This window comes from Acaromyces ingoldii (genome assembly GCF_003144295.1).
Source record: "Acaromyces ingoldii strain MCA 4198 unplaced genomic scaffold FA10scaffold_1, whole genome shotgun sequence".
NCBI classification, from domain to species: domain Eukaryota; kingdom Fungi; phylum Basidiomycota; class Exobasidiomycetes; order Exobasidiales; family Cryptobasidiaceae; genus Acaromyces; species Acaromyces ingoldii.
Genome location: NW_020290247.1, coordinates 1,794,779 through 1,809,614, shown reverse-complemented (window position 1 = coordinate 1,809,614; position 14,836 = coordinate 1,794,779). Strand labels below are relative to the sequence as shown.

The following is a 14,836-nucleotide window of genomic DNA, read 5'->3' as shown; positions in this document are numbered from 1 at the left end:
CAAAGCAAAGGCTGGATGGGTGGGGGAGACGCAGGCTCTTCGAATGCTTCATATGCGGCGACCGTTGCAAGATGATGGAAATGCCACGAGGGGTACTCACGTGCAGGAGACACGTTTGACTTCTTCCTTTCCCAGTTGAGTACCTCACCGTGTGACTACCGCTGGAACTATGCTCGCTCGATACAGTTTCACCAGCTCTCTGAGCTTTCTGAGACCCACTCAGGCTTGCTAAGTACTGCATTGATCTCTGATATGCGATAATTGGCTTGGGTATGAATGAGGTGGCTTACGAGGTACGGGACAAGTCTTGAAAGCCGAAATCTAAGTGATGTACCGTGCTGTTCTACTACTGCACTGCATGTAATCGTTAGAGATCTCTTCTCTTCAATAGAGGTGGGTCTCCGTAAAACTCCTCGTCCTTCTGTGGTGCCGTCGGGTTCTTTGTACATCTCCTTTTCGCGCCATACGCTTCTCTTTCGCGTCTGCTTGCTCGTCTGCGACCTTGGTGTATCTTGCTGGGAGGATTGGACGCCAGGAGCCAGCTGATCCACTGACCGAGATCCATGGACTGACGATGTAAATTGTTGCTCATTGCAGCGTTGCTGTGGTCGTCCTTTTTGCTCAGGATATTGGACGTGTTGGGCACGAGGCCCGCAAGCGACTGACCCGCCTGGAGGACTTCCGAGTAGGATGGACACGTTTGTGACTGAGGGTCCAATGCGCTTGCGACATCCCGAGATTGCAAATTAATTGCAGACCTTCGACGACGTGAGACAGGGCATTGCGCCAGGGACCGAGGCACATGAGAGCTTGATATTGACGTTCTCGACGCTCTCGAATTCGAAGACGACGACGACGACGATGAGGAAGACAAGAGCGACGAGGGCGAAGATGACGTCGAGGGAGATGATGACAATGAAGACGACGAGAGCAAAGAAGCTGAAGTTGAAGAAGAAGCCGAGGCTGTCGAAGAAATGGAAGCGACACTGTCCAGGGAGCTAAAGGCTGGATCGGAAGGACAACAGGCGCTGTCTTGCTGTTGCCAATCGCTTCCCACTGCCTCTCTGTCATTGTAACCGGCCCACTGCTTGCAGTCGACGCCTATTCAAACCGACGATCAGCATATATGACAGGTGCCTCGCGGTCCCTGGCCAAACTCACGTTCGTAGCTAGACCACCAGACGCCGTAATCGTGGTCGCCGGGGAAAAAGTCCTTGCTGATTCCCTTGGAAGGCCATGCGAGATCAAAGTGGACCAGGCTCCCGAGCGTGTTGCCCTTGGTCTCCGTTGCGTTGCACCAGCCGGGTGCCAAAGGGCACAAGTCCGTGATCTTGACGACGACCGTCGGCGCCTTGGAATCGCCAGGAGCATACACTATACCATCTCCGTCCGGAGGTGGGGGCGAATAGGACGTGTTCAGAAGACTTAGAGAGTAGCAGGCACCACACGATGGCGCAAAGGACGTCGTCCCTCCGTAAGCCAGCGCATTGATGGCCGCTGTGGGGTAGCGAGTCGATCGGCCGACGCAACCGCAAGAAGCAATGTAATCGGCGGGCAGGTCATAGTGCGTCAGTGTTGCAATGCCCTTTGTCGGTGGGGTCCAGAAGCCGCGCACGCCATGCTCGCTCCAGAGAAGGGCGAAAATGCTCAGAAGAAGCAGTAGTGGAAGCATTCAAGGGACAACAATCAGCATCTGCGGCCATGCTTCCCAGTGTTTGGGCAGTCTCCATCCATCTTTAATCAACCTCCTTTGTCCGTCCGTCGGTCTCCCCCGGAATAGTCACGTGGCGAAATCGGCCGAACAACCTAGTCACCACGCCCTGCATTCTTCTCGCAGTTCTTGGTACCGACTTCGAGACACAGAAAGATGGCGGCCATGCCCAAGCCCGCGACGGGCGGCTCAAAAGCCACCGTGTTGCTTGGATCGCAATGGGGAGACGAAGGAAAAGGTGTGTGCAGCCTTAAAACTTTTCTATGTGCAGGTGAGGAGACTGACGCATGCATACAGGCAAGCTGGCCGACATCCTGAGCGGTGACATGGATGTCTGCGCTCGATGCGCTGGAGGAAATAACGCTGGACACACTATCGTGGTCAACATGGGTCCGGAAAAGGTGAAAACCAAGTTCGATTTCCACCTCTTGCCCTCTGGTGAGTCCAGGTCCCCAGCTTTTGCTCCGTTCACGTCTGACGCTTGGAACAAAACAAAAAAGGCCTCGTCAATCCTCGCTGTGCAGGTTTCATCGGTTCGGGCGTTGTCGTTCACGTCCCCTCCTTCTTCGCCGAACTCGACACGCTGCAGAAGAAAGGTACGTTGGATGGCATATGCGTTGGAGGAATACGTGTTCAACACTGATATTTTCCATGTCCAGGCCTCAACTGCGACGGTCGTTTGTTCATTTCTGACCGAGCTCATCTTGTCTTTGACTTTCATCAAGTCGTCGACGGCCTCAAGGAAGTCGAGCTGGGCGGAAGCAGGTATGGACGAGCCACGGTGGTCCAAAGCCAAGTAGCAAGACTGACCCTGCCTCGACAGCATCGGCACGACTAAGAAGGGCATCGGCCCAGCCTATTCGTCCAAGGCCTCGCGCTCAGGTCTGCGCGTGCATCACCTCTACGACAGCGAGCTTTTTGCCAACAAGTTCCGCAAGCTCGTTGAAGGTCGTTTCAAGCGTTATGGCCACTTTGAGTACGACACCGAGGGAGAGATTGCCCGTTACAAGGTGCGCCAGCGTGTCTGCTCAATGTTCTCTTATTGTTCGATGCTGAGATGAAAGTTGCAGGCCTTTGCGGAGCGACTGCGCCCTTACATTGTTGATGGAGTCACTTTCATCCACACTGCTTTGGCCTCTGGCCGCAAGGTTCTCGTCGAGGGCGCAAACGCCTTGATGCTCGATCTTGACTTCGGAACGTATCCGTTCGTCACCAGTTCCTCGACGAGCATCGGCGGCGTGTGCACCGGTCTTGGCATCCCGCCCACGGCCATTGGCGATGTCATTGGCGTCGCAAAAGCCTACACGACGCGAGTCGGCGGCGGACCTTTCCCCACCGAATTAGTCGATGTGAGCTATCTTCTTGAGAAGAGTCGTCGCTTGTGCAGTTGCTGACTTTGTGCCCGACGAAGGATATCGGCGTGCACATGCAAGAAGTCGGCGCCGAGTACGGTGTGACGACGGGTCGGAGAAGAAGATGCGGCTGGCTGGACCTTGTCGTTCTCCGCTACTCGTGCCTGATCAACGGCTACACGAGCCTTAATTTGACCAAGCTCGACGTCCTGGACAACCTCAAGGAGATCAAGGTGGCCACGAGCTATCTGAGCAACGGCAAGGAGCTGACCAGCTTCCCCGCCGACCTAGAGGTACTTGCCAAGGTTGAGGTGCAGTACACAACGCTGCCCGGCTGGCAGGGCGACATTGCCTCGGTCACGTCTTTCGACGAGCTGCCAGAAACGTGCCGAAAATACGTCGAGTTCATCGAACAGTTCCTCAATGTCCCCATCAAGTGGATCGGCGTCGGACCGGGAAGAGAAGCCATGATCAAGCACTAAGAAGCTCGTCTGTGTTGTTGTCTTGACGTACTAAGTAATAGAATCACAAATCTCGAAGCATCCCTTTTTTCTTTTCTTTGCCATTCATTTCACCAGGAGTGGAAGAAGGAAATCTAAGCATTCAAATTCTCAACCGATGATAAGCTTGCCCTCATCGTCGTTGAAGTCGTACTCGGGCACCTCAAGGTTGAGCGGCGCAGGTCCTCGACGGATGCGACCCGAGATATCGTAGTGGGATCCGTGGCACGGGCAGTACCAGCCGCCGTAGTCTCCAGCCTCGCCGATGGGGACGCAACCGAGGTGGGTGCAGACGCCAAGCATGACCAGCCATTCTGGCCGCTTGACCCTGTCCGAATCCTTTTGCGGGTCTCGCAGCGAGTTGACCTCAACCTTGTTGGCCTCGTCGATCTCCTCCTGCGTGCGGTGACGGACAAAGACTGGCTTTCCACGCCACTTGATGATGGCGTTTTTACCTTCAGGGATGTTGTTCATCTCCACCTCGACCTTTGCCAGGGCAAGGACGTCCGAAGAAGGGGCCATCGAAGCGAGAAAGTCCGAGACGGTCGCCTTGGCGCCCGAAGCGGCGATCAGACCCATGGATCCGACCATGAAGTAGGAAAAGACCTTGTTGCCGTCGACATTGTTGGTGCGGTAAGGCGTAAAGTCGGGCACACCCTGCTTCTTGGCCACGCTCGTGCTGAAGTAGCGCGGCGAGCCTCCGGAGCTTGGCAGAGCTATAGTCGTTGCAGATTCTCTCGTCAGCCTGAGGAAGTCCGATGGGATAAAAGTAGGGCAATTTGCCCACGCACCATTCACGCCAGTCTTCGACTGGAGCGATCCGTTACGCAGCGACGTCTTCACCGACCACGAGGGCACCTGGTACACGTCAGCTCGGACGGCACCACCCTCGTGAGCGCCATGGTCCTCAGCGTGAGGGTCATGGGGCGCACGCGCCGCCAGGTTCAAGCCATTGGCAATTGGCGCACCAGCGGGAGACGCCGTGACCGTGGGCCTGTTTGTAAAAACATCTGTCAGCTGGAAATCCCCGAGCGGAGCGGCGAGCGTCCGATACCCACGCAAGGTTGATGAACGTGCGAGAGGCAAGACGAGCGGCGGGCGCGGCAGCCATCGTTGAGCGTGGTTGTCGAAAAAAGAAGGCAGAGAGAGAAGGCCGGCGAGCAAATGAGTCCACACCTCATTGTAAGCAGCCGGAACGAACCGCGGGCCACGTGTAGCGGGATCATTTTTCGGCCGAAAAAAGTCACCCACTTGCGCGTCAACAATGCAGCTGCAGGCTATGATGCAGGGCTCCTATCACTCAGCTCGACCTTATCGCTCGCTCGCTCCCTCATCCGAAGGAGAGATGTCGACTGCGCCTCAGACGTCCTTTTCGTCGTATGCTTCGCGCTTTCTCTCTTCTGGAGTTGCGGTCGCGCCCTCGTCCTCGAGGTTGTTTCAGCAGCAGCCGTCGGCATCCACCTCTCTGCGCCCCTTCTCCACACCAGACGATGAGGCCGACGATCTCTATGGTCAGGAGTACGAGGAAGAGGAGGCCGGCGCGCAAGCACAACATAACAGCGCGCAGAGACGGCATAATGGTCCTGGTCGCCGTGGCCAGGGTAAAGATTCGGTGCTGAATTTGACCGGCGCGAGCCGATTCGCGTCTCACAAAGGCCGCCAATCTCAGTCCAGGCACGGGAACGAGGAGAATGGCCCAGAGGACATTTACGATGAAGACGAGGAGGATGAAGACCACGATTCTCTGCGGGACAATCGGAGAGTTGTGGGTCTTGGTGTCGCTGGTGGTGTTTCGGGTTCCGGATCCAACTCGCTTTTGGGCGCCAGCGAGCAGACCCCCCCTGCAAGCTTCGTCAAGGAGCTGCGCGACTATCCGGATATTGAGGACCCGTTCATACGGCATGAAGACCTCGCCTTAAGCTCAGAATCGCCTGAAACTTCGCGAATGTCACCGGTACATGCCGCTCCACGACGCGCACTGCTCACTGACAAGTCGAAGGGAAAGTCGACAGCGCCTCCCCCAAAGACGATTGCCCGGTCCAAGGGCTGGCTTGCCCACGCCGCTGACTCGACAAGCTCTATGTCAAGCGCATCGCACACCATCGGACGCAATACCCGCCGGGTACAGGACAGCTTGTATTCGGATGAAGATTACGACGACGATTCAGAACAAGAGGGACGTCGGGATAGCGCGAGGGGCACGCGGAGCGCAAGCAGAGGCAGACGTGATGCTTATTCGCTCTATGATGACGATGACGACGATGATGATGAAGACGACGACGACAAATCGGTTTCGACGAGATCCGACACCTCGAGGGACTTGTCTCGAAAGCAGAGGCGACAGCACAGCCTGAGAGAGCCATTGATCTCCTCCGGTACGTCTGAAGGAAAACCCAGTCCCCCTGGCGCTTTCACGGGGGCCACGTCTCGCATGATTGCGGCCGACATCTACAACTACCCTCACCCTCCCGCCAAATCAGGCTGGACGCCGTTTGCGCCGGGGAATAGCGTTCATTGGCGAGAATACAAAGACAAAACAGCCCTTGGACTCTGGTTGACTTTTGTCCTTGCCACGCTGGTCCTTGCCGGATGGGCGGCTCTTGGGGCGAAGTCCAGCACGGCGTTACCTTCGAATCCTTCCGTACGACCATCGCCGTACTATACCTTGACCCGTTCTGTCCCCATCCTCTTTCTCCTCACACTGCTCTCCACCGGTGCTGCAGCCTCCAACCTCTTCTTTCTCCGCAATATCTCTCGCTTCGGCGGCGCTCATGTTCTTCGCTACGGCCTCGTCGGCATTCCCCTCGTCCTCTGCCTCGGCTGGGTGTGGGCTTTTGCTGGCAGCTTCATATACGACGACGAAAAGTGGACCGGTGGCGCTTGGAGCACTACGGGGTGAGCATGCAAATGTCCTTCGCCATGGCCAGAACCCCAGCTCACCGTGTTCTTTCGCAGCCTCCGCGTGCTCTCTCTGATTCCTCTGCTCGCTGCGGTTCTATTTGCTCGAGCTGTGTGGAAGCGCAGGGCTGCGCTCGCCAGAAGTCTCGCGGTTTTAGAGCTTTCAGCCACAATCGTGGCCGCTCACCCCGCGCTGCTAGTCCTCTCAAGCGTTCTTCTCGGTGTCTTTCTCCTCGTCACGGTCCCCTTTCTCTCTGTTCTCGTTCGGCTTTTCCTGCTGGGCCACCTCGGCACGCCAGCCGAAGCATCGAGCGGCAAAGTGTGGCAAACGGACGCAAAGGCTCGAGTCTTGGCATGGGCCACATTGGGCGCCTGGCTCTGGACGTGGTCCACGCTTCGGGGCATTCAACGTGTCACTGTCGCGGGCGTCGTGTCGCACTGGTACTTCCATCGCAACGATGACGAGACTGGCGACAAGAGTCAAGTCTACGACAGCACAATGGACGAGTCGTCTTCATCGATCCCCGGTCCTGCACCCGGCAATTGGCTCGGCGACGAAGAGGCACACCAAGGTCCAACACAGGTCGAAATTGTCCGGGCGTCGTTCAATCGAGCCATGGGGTCGGCTTTGGGTACTGTATGCGCATCTGCCTTAGTTTTGACGCTTGCCCGCCTGGCCGCGCTGGTCGCCTCATCAGCAAGGAAGATCAGCCGACAGCTATCAATGCCTGGCCGGCCGAGCTGGATGCAGCCAATCGCTCATGTTGCTGCCGTCCTTGCCGGCATCAGTGCTCTGCTTCAGGGTCTAAGCGATTATGCGCTCATTTATGTTGGCATCACCGGAGAGGGCTTCACTGCTGCTGCAAGGCGTTCATCACGTCTCGTCACTCGTCACAGCGTCAAAGGAATCATGGATGGTGAGTGTCTACGCTCTTGTACGCTTCACACACGCTCACAGCTCGCTTGTACAGGCCTCGTCATCACCCTCATCTTGGACCTTACCACACTGGCCTTGTGCTTCTTGGCTGGTATCGCTGGATTTCTCTTTTCGGCTCATAACCTGCACGTCCCCGCCGATGCACCCTTGGTCGGAGTCATGTGCGCTCTAGTCCCCTACTGGACCTTGAGGCTGTGCGCTGATGTCCTCGGCAATGCGTGAGTCCTTCTCGACAAGCCAGATGCGACCTTCCAAAGCTGACCTTGTTCGAAAGTGCCGATACGCTCTACCTCTGCTACTCGATCGATGATGCTGGAGGAGAGCAACACTGCAAGAAGGCAGCAGAAGCTGTGAGTTGGGAGCCCTTAACATTCGTACAATCTCTAGCTGACACTGGTACTTTTCAGTTCACAAGCCCAGACTCTTCCGAATTGCCCATTTGAGACTATAGGTACCTCATGGCTCTCCTCTGGACAATTTGCGTGGAAACCGTTATTTCCTTTGAATACGGCTCTCGGGCGCCTGTCACGACTCTTTCACGACACCCCACGGTACTGATCCGATTTCATGTATTGTAATTCTCTTCTTCACCTTCAACGTCTCTCACGGGGCGTTGCAGATGCCCGACGATGTCTCATCTACGCAAATCACCCCTTCCAACCAATACCACAATATCCTATTCTTCAGCCTCTGAAGACCTTTAGCGAAGCTTTCTGTATCTCAGCACCAGCCGCGAAGCACCCGCCTGTGCCCTCTGCTCACCATTCTACGAGCAGATCTAACCGGTTTCTGCGTAGACGCTGCCTAATCCCCAAGAGCCGCCAGCTCTAATCTCTTCACTTTTCCAGCTTGTAGCAGAGACAGTGACAGCATTTCGCGTCAGGACCCTCAACCTCAGCATTACTGATTGCAGTCTAACGATCTGAAGTGGTCATTGCCGACCCTTTCCTCTCCGCTGCGAAATATTCCAAACGTGCCCCTGCGAGTTCTGGCCACTGTGCTCGTGGCCAAGCACGTCCGACGCGTCTGCTGGTTTCCAACACCTGCTAGGAGACTGGCCGAGTGCCCGACGCCTCCTTTGCATGCCACAAAAATTTGACCAACACTCGTCTCCTGCCTGCGTCGATCTCCTTCGATCTCCCAGGACCTGCCTTACCTGGTCGGCCTTTTCTTTCCCTCCCTGTCCCGTCCCCGGCGTCACTTTGACAAGTGTGCATTGAAGTGAGGCCAGGCGCGTCCACCCATTTCCTTTTTTTTTTCTCGAGAGGGCCTGTCTGCACGCGCTTTCCTCGTACCATCTCGCCATCATCTTCACAGTTGCTACCCGCAGCCTGCGCAACCAAGGCGCACGACGCGCCGACAACCCATTCGTCGTCGCTCAGAACTCGCTGTGAACTCGACGGAAGACGAATCCGACGCGTCAAAAGGAGATCCACCCATACCGAATCTGCCGAGCGGCCCAGCGCACAGTCAGCGATACTGCTTGACGCGACCGAGGTAGGCACCCATTCTCCAGCGGCTCAGCACTGTTCAGCCGAATTCTGACCGAAAGGACCTCATTTCTCGCGTGCAAACAGAGAGAGAGGTGTAGCGCGCTCAGACTCCTTCTACAGCGCGGCAGCCGCCAGCTACGATGAAGCGCTCCTCGTCTGGCTCGAAGCCAGACCTGGATGCAGATGCCGAGGCATCGAGGAAAGCATCAACCACGACTGACAGCAAGCCACGCGCAAAGGCTGAGAGCGTGACTTCAACAACGACATCTCCCGACGTGACCGCAACATCGACGTCGACGGCGACGTCGTCGGCCGCCGCTGCGGAGGCCGACTTTTTTGCAAGAGCCCAGGCGCTGGGCCTCAAGCTCACCCGCCAGGACTACGAGCGTGCCAGAGCAGGCGTCTCGGCCTTTCTGCGTGCCGAACGCGTCACGACGCAGGCCGCTTCTCCCAATCCTGGGTCTGGTCCTGCCTCTGGTGCTGGCTCGGGCGCCGGAGCTGGCCGAAGTCCAGAGGTGGCGGGTGGCGGTAGTGGTGGCGGCAGCGGCGGCAACCGCCTCCAATCTCGATCACATAGCACGCCCATGTTGTCATGGTTCACCAAAGTGGTGCAACAGCAGGACGACACGCAGCCGAGACCGCGTCTGGACGACATTGGAAGCCTGGAAGAGAGGAGGAGAAGGAGGGAAAAACGCCGGCGGATGCGAGAGAGGCGCGAACGCCAGGGTCTCATCTCGCCCGATGGGGCGACTGGAGAGGCGACAACACCCTCAGACAGGACCGTGCGGTCGTCGTCGACGATGAGCTTGCCGGCCACATCGTGGCAAGGCAGCCAGGCAAAGCGCTCAAACGCGTCAACCGGGACAGCGATGCAAGGGCTTGGCCTCGTCGGGCTCAAAATGCCAGGCGAGGGGGACGACGAGAGAAATCACATCGAAGAAGATGTCGTCGAAGCGCCCACGCCACCACAGAGATCCATGTCGACGCCCCCTACGATCAAGAACGGCGCACGGACGCTCAACAGATTGAGTACGAGGGCGTGTGTCAGCCCCGGTGGCACCCTCAGCCTGTTGGCCGCCTCACCGCCTTTCGAAGGTCTCAACGATGGTGTCATTTCCAACACGAGAGCAACGATGGCTTCTGTGTCGCCGTCGGTTGCCTGTGCAACTGCTCTTGACTCGTCCTTCTCTTCCCTCGAAGATGACCGCCTCGTCCACAGTGCTTCGCTGTCAAAGGACGACTCGGGCGTCTTCTTTGGCATCGATTCATGCACGGCAGCTGCCGAGGAAGAAAGGGCAATGTCGCAAAAGCATCCTCGCCATCGTCGACACAGTTCGACGGGATCCAGTGCGCTCAACGAGGGCATGGATAGCCTCAGCTTCCTGGATCGCGTCATGGCGACGAAGAACAGCCCGCTGCGACTTCGCCGCGAGGCAAAGGCCTTGGAGAGACTGGGTCGACGTCCGAATCAGCACGACATTGTCGTCATGACCGCCACCACATCGCTTCCTGGCGACAGCCAGGCAGCGGCAGGCTCTCTCGATTCTGGGCTTTCGCTGCCACGTTCGCAGATCGGAGAGGGAACATTGACGGTAGCTGCAACGATGGCTCCCAAGAGCGTTCGTTGGGCTCCAGACGCATCAAGCCCTCATCGTCGAATGACTACAAGAGAGCATTACGATTTCTTCTTTGATGGAATCACGCCTTCAATCGATGAAGGTCTTGTCAGTGTCCATGACAGCAGTAGCAGCAACACTACCAGCACCAATAACAACGACAGCAGCGGCAGCAGCAGTGGCGGTGGTAGCAGCAGCAGCAGCAATGGCGGCAGCTTGGGGACATGGGGAGAGCAGCAGGATGCTTCTCTGTTGGGAAACGTGCAGTCGGCTCGCAAGTTCAACCATGCAAACAGCGGTGGGGAGCTGAGGAGCGCCTTCGGCAAAGCGGCCGATCCAATCGAGTCTCCAACGGCCAACGGAGGTGGCGACGCTGCCACCACTAGATCTCGTCTCTCGTCGTCGCTCTTCCGGAGCAGCTTTGGCTCTCCGATGGCCACTCGATCGCTGAGCACAGGTAGCGTACTGCCCAACTCTCCTGGTGATTTGAGCCTGTCAATCGACTCGTCGAATCGGACACCGAATTTTCAAGCCAAGCGCGGACTGCTCTTTGGTCCCAACAGTCTAGGCAGCATGTCTCCGCCGCCCTTTGCCTCGGCCGCCTTTTCTTCCTCCCTCGAGGCTGCATTTGGCGACGGTAGTGGTGGGAGCAGCAGCATCTTTTCTCAGGGCCCCACCCTGGCCCGTTCGCCGGCCAGGGGCGCCTTTGAGACACCGCCAAAGCTTCTGCGCGCACACACCTTGGCCGCTCCATTCTCATTCCAGTCATCCAGCAGCCTTGGTGGGCCTACCAGCGCAGCCAATGAGCCGTCCTCATCCTCGCTCAAGCCCGACTCCTCCAGCGACGCTGGCGGCCGCGATTCGCATAACGTCAGCCCCGATCGTGTGATGCTCATGCGTGCGCAATCGTCGGGCATCCTCGACCGTAGGCGAACGCTGCATCGGTCCATCACCTCGCCCTCGACAACTCGGTCTTCTCGCTTCTCTGACCCTAGCGACGACGCTTCACCCCAACGTCCTTGCTCGTCTGCCCCAGACGACGGCAAGCAGCACCGTAGCGGAGGCAAAGCGCCACTCGGCTGGGCTCATCGAAGCCCCATGACGAGATACGAGACCATCAGCCCTGCAGCCGTCTTTGGCGCCTTGACTGCATCCTCATCCTCTTCGGACAATCACCGTCATCGCAGACTGGATTCAGAGATTGTCGAGTTTGAACCGACGAAGGAAGCAAGCAGAGCAAAGGGCCCACCGACAACGCTGGCTGCAGCCGGCATCTCGTTTGGTCATCACGATGGCGACGGAGAAGGTGACGACGAACAAGAGAGCACCTCGAACAGCACAAGCCCTTCGGTGAGCGCAAACTCGGGAAGCGTCAACAGACTTGACAGCCTCAACGAGGGCTGGGCCACATCCAGAGTCGCTGCTGCTGCCACAGCTGCTGGTCGGCAAGGTCACCGATCTAGGGAAAGCTCGGCTTCCACAAGCCTATTTGCAGAAAGCCCGCTGTATCTCGACACTAACCAACGCAGTGCCACACTTGTGGCTGGTAGCGCGCCCGTCCCATCTTCTTCAACATTGGCCCAAGCGCTGGGGATGATTGGGATCACAAAGCAGCAGCAGCAGCAACAACAACAACAACAGCAGCAGCAGCAGCAGCAACAACAGCAGCAACCTCCTGTACCAGCTGCGCCTGCCTCTGACCCCACTGACTCCACGCCCAGCGACGCCCCGGACGCGCCTGGGCCGCCCTCGCGCGATAAAACAGCGGCCAAGAAGAAAAAGAGGGCGACGGCCAACAAAGAGCGGTCGTCTGCGTCGCAGCACGCGCAGGAACAGCAGCTGCAGCACGCACAGGGGCAAGAGCCATCTTTAAGCCAGACCAGCTCAATCTTTGGACAGATGGAATGGGACCGCGCCGACGGGAGCAGGGTCGTCAAACTTGTCTCAGAGGAATTGCAGGCTGCCATGGAAAGTGGCACGATTGATTCGGAGCCAGCGCCAAGGTACTACAAGCTGCCACCCGGCTTTGGAGCATCCAAGAGTAAGCCCTCGAATGGCTCATACGCTGGAATGATTGGCCAGGCGATCCTCTCGTCGTCCGACGGTCGACTGAGCCTCAACGAGATCTACAACTGGATCAGCACCGTCTACCCCTTCTTCGAACGTGGTGACCGTGGGTGGCAGAACAGCATTCGACATAATCTCAGCTTGAACAAGAGCTTCATCAAGGTTGAGCGCGACGCCTCGATTCCAGGAAAGGGAGGCTGGTGGGCCATCAAGACTGGCCACGAGGATCGCTTCGTTGGGGGGTCCTACGTTGCACCCGGCACTGCTTCGAGCAAAAAGGACGTCAAGACGCCGAAGCTGCAACATGCAAACCTTGAGCCTGCGCCGGCACTGGACAGCTCGCAGAGGAAGCGTGAGCCGTCGAGCCAGCCCAGTGAAGACGCCAGCGACGGTGATTACAGGCCCTCGTCCAAGTCCCAACGCGGAGCCAAGGTCATCAAGAAGGTCAAATTGGGCGTCAACAACAAAAAGAAGGACAAGACGCATCAAGCTGACGCGAATGACGTCTTTCCCCACCGGGTGCCCCTTCAGCCGGTGCAGCAGCCTGCTGCTCCGCGTGCCTCTTCGCCGCCTCACGAGTTGGCCTTCGACACCATGACTCCTGTCCGACCGGGTGGAGCAGGCAGTTTCATGGCCAGCAGCGGCCATGGAAGCAGCCACACGACGACAATGACGTCGATGCCGATGCTGACGGACGCCAGTAGCCCTCCGAGCAGCCCAAACACAGAGATGGCCATGCCACCACCGTCCAATCCGAGATTCCACGGTGGAACGGCTTCTGTCAGCCAGAGCGCGCGCAAGCGAAAGCACGACGTCAGCGCGGCGGTGGCCATGATGGGCCACAATAACGTCGGACTCACGCCAAACCATCAACAGGCCTTCTCGTCTGGTCTCGGCAACCCGTATGCACTTTCGCCGAGCCCGTACAGCCAGCAGCACCTGCATCCGCACTCCTACCACCACACGATGCAGGCCTCGCCTCTGGCCAATTTCCGAGGCGACGGCTTGGGCGGAATGAATGGCGCCTCGAGGGGACCAACGGGTAAAAATGGCCGCTTGCGAGCCGGAGCTGGCAGCTCCTTTGTCAACGTCGAATCACCACTCCGTCGACACTCGACTAATGGTAATGGAGGCTCCAACAGCAACGGCAACGCATCGCCGACAAGGCTCTTTGTTCATTCACAGTCGCCCATCTCTTCGCTCCGTGGCGGGTCCAACAGCTCGGTCAGCATGGTGAGAAGCACGTCGGACGAAGGCAGAGATGGAGGCGGTGACGAGAACCGCAATCCGAAGGCCGCAGCCAGCATACATAGCCCTTTGAGATCGTCGCCACTGAAACTGTCGTCACTGGACAAGAACCACTCGACGATGATGAGTCCAGCCGGAATGAATCTCCAAATGGCAGTCGACCAGCATCAACAGCAACAACCTCTGCAGCACCAGCAACAAGCCGCTTTCATGGCGCTTGGGCCCGGCACAACGCCGCAGAGAGGACAGGGCGACATGTCTTTCCTGACGCCCAATGGCCAACCTCGATGGGGACTTTCGCCCTCCCCGATGCGCAAATTTGCCGCTGCCAATAGCGCCTCGACGCCCGCTCGAATGGGCAACCATCAACAGCAGCACCAGCAGCACCAGCAGCATTCGCACGCTGCTGCTGGTGGAGCAAATGCCGGAGGCGCCGCTGCTTGGCTTGATGATCCATTCGACTACCAGGGTACGCTTGAGCACGAGCTTACCCTGGCCATGCAATCTGGCGGTGCCTCGGGCGGCGGTGCGGGCGGACAAGGCAACGGCCACGCAAGCAACGGTGGCATGACCACGCCCGGGGTGGAGTTGAGCCCAATGAGGATGATGTACCTCGGCAATTCGTCCTACTCCGGCGCTCAGCCCTCATTCCAGATGCAAATGCAGCCGCAGTCCCAGCAGCATCATCAGTACCATCATCATCATCAGCAGCAGCAGCAGCAGTCACAACAGCCGCACTCCTCATTCTCCGCCTTTGCACACGGAGGAGGCCAGCACCATGGAGGTTCCACGGCTTCTGCCCCTTCGGCGACTGCGACGACCGCTTCTGCGTCATTTGGGGACCCCTTTGCATCAAACTGATTTTCCCCACGCTTGTTTCTATTCTCTTCTAGTCCCAATTGTCTCTCTTCTCTTCTTTCTTCTCACACCCTCTGCCTCTTGTCTTATCCGCTTTGCCTCGTCACTGTGTCTCTTAACTCCTCTGTAGACTACTTTTGCCTCTTTCCTCGTTGC

The 14,836-nt window shown here is 57.8% G+C and overlaps 5 protein-coding genes across 5 annotated transcripts; 3 read left to right on the top strand and 2 right to left on the bottom strand.

Annotated features, from left to right (window-relative positions):
- Nucleotides 1-222: 222 nt before the first annotated feature.
- On the bottom strand, nucleotides 223-1,712 carry FA10DRAFT_263981 (hypothetical protein). Its single transcript, XM_025520457.1, has 2 exons — nucleotides 1,162-1,712; nucleotides 223-1,101 (listed from the first exon to the last, which is right to left on the bottom strand). Exons 1-2 carry the CDS (start codon nucleotides 1,670-1,672, stop codon nucleotides 368-370), a joined length of 1,245 nt encoding a protein of 414 aa, XP_025380516.1. The 5' UTR covers nucleotides 1,673-1,712; the 3' UTR covers nucleotides 223-367.
- A 133-nt stretch (nucleotides 1,713-1,845) lies between these two features.
- Nucleotides 1,846-3,658, top strand: FA10DRAFT_263980 (Adenylosuccinate synthetase). The gene is made up of 7 exons (XM_025520456.1): nucleotides 1,846-1,949; nucleotides 2,009-2,149; nucleotides 2,212-2,307; nucleotides 2,371-2,476; nucleotides 2,535-2,721; nucleotides 2,782-3,060; nucleotides 3,123-3,658. The coding sequence occupies exons 1-7, from the start codon at nucleotides 1,868-1,870 to the stop codon at nucleotides 3,543-3,545; spliced, it is 1,314 nt and encodes a 437-aa protein (XP_025380515.1). The 5' UTR covers nucleotides 1,846-1,867; the 3' UTR covers nucleotides 3,546-3,658.
- A 16-nt stretch (nucleotides 3,659-3,674) lies between these two features.
- FA10DRAFT_282972 (ubiquinol-cytochrome c r) lies at nucleotides 3,675-4,674 on the bottom strand (the record flags this gene model as incomplete). The annotated part of the gene is made up of 3 exons (XM_025523805.1): nucleotides 3,675-4,279; nucleotides 4,355-4,557; nucleotides 4,622-4,674. The coding sequence occupies 3 exons, from the start codon at nucleotides 4,672-4,674 to the stop codon at nucleotides 3,675-3,677; spliced, it is 861 nt and encodes a 286-aa protein (XP_025380514.1).
- A 179-nt stretch (nucleotides 4,675-4,853) lies between these two features.
- FA10DRAFT_277162 (hypothetical protein) lies at nucleotides 4,854-8,078 on the top strand. The gene is made up of 5 exons (XM_025523361.1): nucleotides 4,854-6,458; nucleotides 6,519-7,378; nucleotides 7,433-7,616; nucleotides 7,673-7,748; nucleotides 7,806-8,078. Exons 1-5 carry the CDS (start codon nucleotides 4,909-4,911, stop codon nucleotides 7,839-7,841), a joined length of 2,706 nt encoding a protein of 901 aa, XP_025380513.1. The 5' UTR covers nucleotides 4,854-4,908; the 3' UTR covers nucleotides 7,842-8,078.
- A 953-nt stretch (nucleotides 8,079-9,031) lies between these two features.
- FA10DRAFT_257630 (hypothetical protein) lies at nucleotides 9,032-14,683 on the top strand (the record flags this gene model as incomplete). The annotated part of the gene is made up of 1 exon (XM_025519866.1): nucleotides 9,032-14,683. One exon carries the CDS (start codon nucleotides 9,032-9,034, stop codon nucleotides 14,681-14,683), a length of 5,652 nt encoding a protein of 1,883 aa, XP_025380512.1.
- Nucleotides 14,684-14,836: the final 153 nt, after the last annotated feature.